The sequence below is a fragment of the Hermetia illucens genome, chromosome 3, assembly GCF_905115235.1.
Source record: "Hermetia illucens chromosome 3, iHerIll2.2.curated.20191125, whole genome shotgun sequence".
Lineage (NCBI taxonomy): Eukaryota > Metazoa > Arthropoda > Insecta > Diptera > Stratiomyidae > Hermetia > Hermetia illucens.
The window spans coordinates 143,817,254-143,827,051 of record NC_051851.1 but is presented as its reverse complement, the minus strand read 5'-3'; the positions used below and the strand labels follow the sequence as shown (position 1 = coordinate 143,827,051).

Here is a 9,798-nt window from a genome sequence, read left to right as displayed (position 1 = left end):
TTGCATCGATCGTGGAAAAAATGCGAGAAAGGCGGCTTCGATGGTATAGTCACGCAATTCGTGCTAACGAGAATTCACTTACAAAGATTGATCTGATCATCGAAGTCGATGGTAAACGACCAAAAGGCAGGCCGAAACAACGGTGGCTTGATACGATAGATGGGGATTTAAAAGCCTCGAGATTTCACCCAGATCAGGCATTCGATAGAGCCAAATGGCGAAACTGATCACGACAAGCCGACCTCGCTTGTGACCGGGAAAAAGGCTAAATAAAAAGAAGTTCGATTGTGGCAGTCGATGGAAACACTTCTAGAATACAATTACAAATTGAACCACCTCTCCAAGGAATTCAGGACCTCTTGTAAAAGAATTCAAAATCCCAACAAAACTGATTAGACCAGCATTATCATGACCAACGCAAGGGGCCAGATCAAAGCAACCTCATAATTGTCGGCGAGATTGTACATCTCTCGGGCGCTAAAATTGAAGAAGATGGACTATCTTATATTGTCTTTAATCCGATATTAGAAAAAGTGATCCGCGACCCAGATGTGAACATGAGCAATTTCCTCCTCATTAATTCCAACCAATAACGGGTACATACTAATAACATTGACGCCATCAATGATTAATAAATTCTGGTGTCAGTATCAGATCGATGGCAACAGTGGAACGAACTGATCAATTGCAAATAGAAAGGTTGCCAGCACTCATGTATGCATGTGTCAGAAGCAAGCCAAATGCGAACTCTTAGCCGCATTCGTGGAGAATCTTAGAAAGAACGACTCCGACGCATGTATCAAATGGAAACCTATGGGCGATGTCGTGACTTTACAGTTGTTAATAACGTCAGATATAACAGGCTGCGATGGGCGGATCATTTGATCCGAATAAACGAAGAAAACGCCTCTGAAAAGACTTACGAAAACAGTCTGCGATCACTCAACTGAACCTGGAAAATGAGAATCAACAATATTTCAGAAAGAGAAATTTTAAATCCAGAAAACATCAAATTTTAAGCATCAGAATTTATTCAGCCGTAAAGATATGAAAAAACTTTGAAAGTCCAGAAATTATCGCGATCGTACAGCTAAGTTACATATTCAAGTCTTACAACACTAGACACAAATGACCCTTGCCAAGCCAAATCAAGTCTTCACATTTGCATAATCACAGAAATAAAAGCTTTTTTTGGAAAATTTGTTTAGAATACCAGGTCTTTCCTCTCCTACTAAAATTAGTCTGAAAACGGCAGGCAAGAGCCATATCAAGTGTACATTAAATCGTCTTAAATACCGTAGTAAAGATACAAGTAGAATACATTATTCGAGCGAAGTAACCATGACTTATCGTAGATAGTGGATACATAGGATGAAACGTTCACAATTTAATGTTGCGCGCTTAATTAAATATAGTCAGAGTAATCGCCTACATTTTAAACGGCAGCAATCTCTACCGCAGTCGGAATTTCAACTTTAGCTTTATCCTCTTTGCTGTCGATTCCGCAGCTGACAATTTTCGGACCACAAGCTTTCTTCACTGTAATCAAGTACTCTCTTAGGAAAAAAAATTCAAGAAATTTCTAATCCATTACTCACCATTAGCCGTGATGACTCGAGGCTTCTTAGCATCTAAAGTATCAATGTAGTTGACGAATTTCACCTCCGAGGGACCAGCTTTTACAACTTCACAGTCGTCATCGAAATAAACGTGCGTCACGTTGGTTGCTGAATCGGTTTTTGGAACTTTTGGTGGTATTTTAGCTGCAACTGCTTGAACGGATTTGTCTGCATTTGGCAGTTTTCTCTTATGCGTTCGCTTGCGTTTAGGCTTTAGCTTAATAGTGTCATCAGCTTGACCGCTGGAAGTTTCTTCCGTTTCTTTCGGTGTTGTTGTTGGGACGTGAGATGTGGTCACAACTCTGAAAAGAAGTGATAGAGATTTAAGTTATTTGTAGTCTTAAATGAACTTCGCCAAAGATTTTCTCAAGAAGGAGGGGTAGTACCCTACAGTACACTGTAGGAGGCAATGTGATCAGCATTGCGCTCACCCGAGATTATTACCCTGATTTGAGTCAGGTATTCATTCACAGCTGGGTCAACTGGCTTCCGACCTCCAGTCACGATAACAAATCCCTCTACCACCAGTGAGGTTTGAACTGCGGTCTTCCGCACGACAGCCCAGTGTTCTAACCACTTGAGCCATTCGGACACATTATATCTTTCCCTCATTGAAATAGGAAAATAAGGGTACAAGCTTGATTGGTTAAATGGCGGGACTCTCAAAAAACCCACTTTGCGGTGCTGTGCTACTGCACTCCACTAAACCTGACGGAAGCAAACATGAACCCAATGTTTAATTAAGGCTTGCGGTAACCGCAAGACGAGTCCTCATCACTTGGTTTTCAAACAGAATACTGGTATTTCAATAGTACAACGGAGATTGCCGATCAGAGGAGAAGGAGCCCTTCTATAGCCAATTGATTGAAGCCCAGAAAATGCTTCTTAAAGGTGACAGGCTGCTCCTTGAAAATGAGAATGAGATTACTACCTTCAAGTTACTTGAGCGGAGTAAAGCCGCTGGCTTGACCATTTCCTCCAGAGCTATTTATCGCTGCTCATGCAGTTTCTGCAGAGCTGCTACTTTCACTTATACGAAAATCCTGAAATACGAGATCTTTGCCAGAGAGGAGAAGAAGAGTATGATTATTAGGATTCCGAAAAAAGGTACCCGTCTTAAGTGGGACAATTGAAGGGATATTTGCGAGCTCCCTGTCAATAACAATAATGGAAAACATCCTGGAATGTATCAAGGAACACCTCGAAGGTTTCATCAACAGGATGCAAGGTGGTTTCCCCTCTGAATCCTTTTCGTCTTTGGTCAGCATTTGTTTGCTGCGTGTGATCGGATATATATATAATTTCGATAAAAGAACTTCGTGGGCGCACAAGCCAGTTACCCGTAGAAGTGTTTTATTTATTTATTTAAGGTCAATTAACAAAGATATTTCAATTATATATTGTCCCCAGAAGAAGGAACCTTAACCCACGCTTAAAACTAAAGAACATACAAGAGTCTAGTGAACCAACCGACATAGCCTTGGAATCGAGGAGTGGAAATAAAGATCGAACAGCACGAAAGGTAGCTTCAACGTTACGCGTGCTATAGGAAGTCATTTGAGGCGGGCCAGTCCAACAGGCCAGAAGAAAGTCTAAAGAGGAAGTACATATCCAGAAAGGTTGTGAGTTTTAAGTAGGAGAGATTAAAAGAGTGAAGTGTGGTAGGATTGTCCACCCTAGGGATTTTTTTTTTAAGAAGAAGAGTGATTAGGAGAAATTACGTTGTATTTTGTCTATGACAAGACAATCAAGTTACGGGAACGGGACCAGATGACGGATAGAGTTGAAAAGTTTTAAAAAGGATTGGACCGAGTTGAAGGCAGATATTTGGAGTAATACAGAGTGTGAGAGGATTTGAGAGAGAAGCACATCAAACGGCACTTGCTAACGTTTAGTGGTAACTTATTTGTAGAGCTCCAGCGAACCGGAGTGTCTAAGATCGACTGAAAGGAAACACAGTCTACAGGAGAAGTTACAGATGAAAAAAGCTAAAGACAAACGACATAAAGCAAACCAGTCCCATGTTTAGAGAGAGGGAAGGTTATTGGTGAAAAATGGAAATATTCTTGTACCCAGAAAGACCTTAGAACGATCCGGGTAGATGAATTGCACTTCCTAGAATTTAGACATTTGACCACCAAATTAGTGAAGTCTACTAGGTTAGTGATGGTGCAATAATGGACAACTAGAGCCTGAGTGCTCAAAGGCTTTTCCTGTCCCCCATCTCAAACACACACACACCGGTGCAAATAGGGCGGTAATTCTAGGCAAAGGTTTAATAACCGCTTTGTGTATAGGGATAATGAGCTTGTCTGTCCACAGGTTGGGAAAATAACAAACTTTGGGGCTTTTGCTAAAAAATATGAAGAAAAGGAGAGAAATGAATTGTTTCGTTTTTTATTAAAAAGAGGTTAGGAATGCTGTCAACACCAGGACTACCGTTGGCGTCAAGGTTACCAATGAGGCACTCGACCACAGGGGGAGGCATTGTAGGAGATGCCGGGCAGACTGACCTAACTCGGAAAAGGAAGGAAGAAGGGAAGGAGATTTTATACACTGAAGAAGAGTAATTATAAATAAGTTTGACGATAACTGCTGCGTGTCAACAGAAAAAGGGTTTGAAGATTCCGGGAGCCAATGCGACCCCGCTTCTAGAAAGATACTCCTTCCTAGACTTAAATATCGGTGACTTTACTGAATCTCGACAGGCTTTAAAATGGCTGAGATCATTTTTTTCTTTCAGGGGTGAACCAGAAGGGGTAAAATCGCAAGGACCTGGAAGAGGAATAACAAGAAAACAAATGTGAGAATTGTATAAATAGAGCCGAGGGTTTCGTCACACGATAACGGAGTGTAGATGAGATCCCAGTTGATGATGACCGGGGTTCAATTGAAAACTTCGAAGTTAGCCGGTTCGAGACTTAGAAGGATTGCACACAGCATGGGAATTAATACGAGCAATTTGCACATCAAATTCGAGAAAAAATAATAAACATCGGGAGCAACGCAAAAATAAGTATAGGGAAATTGAGAAAAGCAAAATCAAGAGTGCGATTTAAGTGATTATTGATGAGGTTGAAGATAAGGAACACTGGTGTTCATAAAAGTACATAAGAGAAGAGAAGAATCAAAGGAGTTACTGGGCAGTTGTGAATGGCCAGGAAAATTAGGCCAAGTGAGCATAAGAAGATTGAAGTCACCACAAACCATATCCGATAATTTGTCCATAAGACGCCTCCGTGGAACCACCCAAAGCTGCACCTACCTTATCAGGGGCGGAAATCCAGCTTGTGCAAACAGTCAAGTATTAAAGAGTAGATCTCAACTCCACGTTACGTGGAACCACCATATCCAAGAACAATATCAGAAATCCTGCATATTGTTCTAGTGCTGCAGGACTGCAATAGATGAGATCCGGGGAGATCCGCTACAACGGATTCATTGGATGTATACAATCATAATCAAACCTATTTTGATGTAAACGTGCGCCATCTGGTGGCCAAAACTAAACTGTGCTAACAATAGGAAGCTGCTGGAGTAGATTCAAAGGTCAGTTGGCTAGACATTACTGGAGCTAACTCTCCTGTTGTGTATGTCGTTTCTATCGAGGAGGCATAAAAGGTGGGCGCAGTTCTTCAGACTAACTCCCAATACACATTTAGGAAGTTTCCTCATCTTCGGCTCAACGTCCAGTATATTCTGCGAAAGACAAGAAACAGTACATACTGCGATAAACAAGGACAATATACACTAGACAAGAGACCAGGACAATATATTCAGGCCGATTTCCAGAAGGAAGTATTTCACACCGTGCATGATCCAGCGCACCCAGGCAACCGGACAATGAATCGGTTATTCGCCTCAAAATATTTCTGGCCGTCAATGAACAATAACATTAATTCTTGGGTCTGACAATGCATCGCATGCCAGAAGTGCAAAATTAAGAAACAAGTCAGGAAAGAGGTAGGTGTGACCTCTCGATCCACCAAGCGCCTCCACACAATCCATTTCGACATAATCGAAGCCCTCTGTTGGAAGTGGATTCCGCGTTTCGCTGTTCGGGCGATTATAATCACAGACCAGGGAATGCTGCCCGAATTCTTTCTTTCCTCGTAGTTAGATAAACTCCTCACATGAGAAACCACTGAAGAACCGCTTACCTCCCACAGTCCATTGGGAGTCGCAAGTCCTGCCATTCGTTCTGCTTGGCCTCCGGACAGCCAATCAAAAGAATTTGCTACAAGTCCCGTGGAGCTGGTATTCGAGGTGTGTTCATTTTCACTTGCAGCAGCCGAGCTGAGGAAACCATACGTCTGGTTCCTCGCTAAAACCTTTTTGGTTTTAGAGATTGTTTGGTATAATATACCCAGTATAGCCATAAGTTCTGTGAGTAAATCGCGAAACGTCGTAGCGAAAGAAATGCGAAACGAAAAACAGTGGCAATATTGTGAACTTGTAATATGAGATCCCCTCTCACCCCATTTAAGTTTCAAACCGCCACAAGTAGTTGTTCGTGAGCAGCGTAATAAAAAGGTTCGGCAAGTACGAGAAAAGCTTGGCTATTGTTGCCTTATACGAGTATGGAAAGACGGCCAAAGGGATTCATAAAAGGCTTAAACCGCTATCCATAAGTAAAGGATTCGTGTACTAAACGTTAGTAGTAGAGGGGCGTCTGAAGTCTGTACGATAGCCGAATGTTGTGCAGGCTGTTCGTGTTTGATTTTATCGTAATCCGCTGCGCAAACAGAAGCGTTTAGCGGGTGAAATGAACGTCTCCACGCGTACCTTGAGTCTGTGAAATTCATTTACATACGCCTATATTAAAAGAATTTCGGTTTGAGCGATGCAAAAAATTCACCAAATGCTTGGTAAAAAATGAAAATCACAAAATCCTTTTTACGTATGAAAAAAATGTTTGTATCGAAAAAAAATTTAAATGTCAAAATGATCGGGTAAATGGTAGGTCATATTATGAGGTTAAGGGTCGAGCACCACGCGTTTAAAGGGGCACCACCCTCCTTCACTGATGGTGTGGTGGGGTGTTTCCTACCACGGCATGACAAACATTTATTTTTGTGGAACGGGTGTCCAGCCCAACTCAGCGGTGTATGAACAGATATTAGAGACCATAGTTGAGCCTCTGAATGAAAATGTGTTCGAGGGTGCTTTTAGCAGGATTCTACGCCAGCCCACAAGGTCAAGAAAAAGCGAAACCGGTGAACGCGCCAAATTGCATAGCGTCGACCGACTGGCCTTCCGGAAATCCAGATTTCATTGAATTATTCTCTGTGGGATAAGCTCGAAGAAGTCGCCTGCCGTCGTAAGTACTCCAATTTGGCAACTTTGAAGGCCAGTATAGTGAAATGACCCAAGCGTTTGAAGCTTTGTGCGAAGAGCGGTGACGATCATATGTACGCTTGTGTGTGTGTTTGAGAGGGGAGATGTATGAGATCAAAGCACTACTCAACGCCCTCAATGCAGCTTGACTATCGCTACAGATTGCGATGCGCTTGCCCTTCAACCGCTCGTCAATCATCCAGGTTGCATCTTTTAGGATCGCATACACTTCAGCCTGGAAGACCGTTGTGTATTGTCCCAAAAGAAAAGCCCACTTCTCGTTTTTATTCGAGAGGTAGACTCCCGCTCCAGAACCATTTTCTGACGGTGTAGAGGACTTCAATATATCCTAACACGTATACTTCTGGTTCATCCTAGTTTTCTCTCCGTTTCAAGATAACATCATATCTTCTACCAAATAGGTGCATTGGGATCTGAGAATCGGAGGGCATCGCGAAAACTAGATTCAATTATCCCAATGACTCTTCCAATGCTTTATGCCCCCCATTTTGTGTATCCAGGCATTACGAAAGGGAGGTGGAAAGCGAGGATTCCCCCAGACCCTGTAGTAGAAATTTTTATGGCAAAAAAACAGCAGAGAGCTCGTCTAACTTTCACCCCAAAACCATATAATTTTCACCACAGAGTCTCGTTTTTCGGCATATTTTTCATCCTGAGCCCGGATTTTCTCACTATGGCCCTGCGTGTATCTTATGATATCATTCCAGCATGAAGGGTAAAATAATTCCCATAGACAACAGTAGGAGCGGACAATACAAATGCATCCAGATTTTCGACGGACGCGATTGTTCCCTAATATATTAATTATGAGACGATTCACCTTACGAAGTTTTGAATCCCAAGGAGAGTATATAGTAATTTTTGGCGTCTTAGACTGTATTTGGAGTGAGTTCGAGAAGGCTATTCTGGAATCAACAAGACTTGAAAGCCATTTCTAGGAATCACACCTGCTACTACCGTCTTCACACTCTATTAGTAACGAACTTCCTTGATAGGTCAGGGACTAACTAGACATTAAGCTGTTTTATGCAAACTTTCTCTCACTCTAGAATGTATCATGAGAAATCACCAGTAGATACCATCATCCCCAAACAGGTTCCCTGCTAATATATTCGAATCTGAAAACGCTAAAATGTTCAAAGTTGACAAAAAACAAAAGTGTCTCACTTGAGTTCATCGTCCGCAACAATATCCAGTGCCTCGTTCGGGGGCAGGAACACCTCGTCCGAAGTCATAATCACGACGTCCTTCAACTCGAACGTTTCCTCGATGTAGTCCTTGAGATCTTTCACCGTGCTCCAAGCATTCTTAATCAAAATGTACGACTGGCGACGGTAGTCAGTGAAGAACTCTTCCAAATCTAGTTTCACTCGGCCTCGACTTTCTGATGGAGAAGTAGACATTTTGCCGTGAGCTGTTTCCTGCAAATGCCTTCGGAAAAGTCGCAGATTATTAGCTCGACGAATTAACTCTGGAAATTTCCTTTTTCGTGTCACAAAAACTGAACCGAGCACTGAAGACGTGGATGTAAAGTTGACAAGGGAACGATAGAGGCAACTCGAAAGGGCTGGGAACTTCAGGTGATTGCAGTCAGCAGACGACAGACGGAATTTTGGTTATGTTGTTTTTGTCTGTAAAATGTCTGCAAAGCCGGTTCGTTTCAATGCAATCTTATTGGAATTTTGGAAGTTGCACTGGAAAGAAGGCGGGAAAATAAGCGGAAGTACCGGTGAATGACAGAATGGGAAGTTCTTGGTCTCTAAATGTGTAATTGGCGTGGATTTATTGATCAACATATGATAAGCACAAGAAAAATTTAAAAAAACAGTTTATACGATTATCTTGGATATAATTTTTCGGTACGTTTTATCTCCCAGAAGGTATTGAACTCGGAAAGGCGTTTGAATCTGCCAGGTCTTAGTTCTATATGTTGTACGGGTGCTATAGTCCCTATTTTGCCACCAGATTCTTCGAAAATACTCAAACGGTATTCGTGAAAAACAATGAAAGTCTTCAGTTGCTGCTAACAATGGATTAGTAGATCAGATCTAAAGATAGAGTATGCGATCATTAAATCGACACGATTGAAGGCATCTTTTCGAGAAACCAATGTTCAGAACAGATACCAGCAATAAAAAAAGTGCTTCTGGACTACTTAAGGAGCACTTTCTTTGATGGCATGTAAACGAGTAAATGATCGAAAGAGCATTTCTTCATGGTATTTCTAGAAAACACTCTCCCACGCGGCACAGGGTAGTTGGGGTCAACTCTGAGGTAAACACCTACCATGAAACTGTGGGCAATAAAGTCCGTTGTTGGTAGGCTTAGCTGTGCACAAAGCTGACTTTGCACTCCGGATGATTTCCGTTCATTCCGTCAAAAGGTTGTAACATTATTGGTGTAGCTACCTGCTACTCCTTTAGCTAGCTGGATGGAACTGAAATGTGAAGATAAACTCATCCCCAGCGAAAATAGGCAATATTTTCATGAGGAAACAGATAAAAGGTACCATAGGCTGCTGGGCAGCCGCTCCGTGCTCTGCATAGTGCCTACGTTAGGTTCCAACATTTGAGAGACCGGGAGTTGCTTTTACCCAATCTTCAAGTTCCCACGATATCTTCTGCCTTTCTCGCTTCTGTTTTGAGCCTCTGCTACACAGCTGTACCGAAAAATCTCCAATCTTTTCTGGCTCTTATATATCCTTATAGGGACAAAAATCGCTGCCTCTACAACAGAAGCGCAGCATACCACTCCAACCCTCTAACATCGAGAGCGACGTCGACTAAATACCGGTTCATGCCTCTGCACTCAGTCCAGGAAC

The 9,798-nt window shown here is 42.2% G+C and overlaps 1 protein-coding gene across 1 annotated transcript; it reads right to left on the bottom strand.

Moving 5' to 3' along the window:
- Window positions 1–1,013: 1,013 nt before the first annotated feature.
- On the bottom strand, window positions 1,014–8,585 carry LOC119652745 (coilin). The gene is made up of 3 exons (XM_038057044.1): window positions 8,145–8,585; window positions 1,599–1,921; window positions 1,014–1,539 (listed from the first exon to the last, which is right to left on the bottom strand). The coding sequence occupies exons 1-3, from the start codon at window positions 8,378–8,380 to the stop codon at window positions 1,436–1,438; spliced, it is 663 nt and encodes a 220-aa protein (XP_037912972.1). The 5' UTR covers window positions 8,381–8,585; the 3' UTR covers window positions 1,014–1,435.
- Window positions 8,586–9,798: the final 1,213 nt, after the last annotated feature.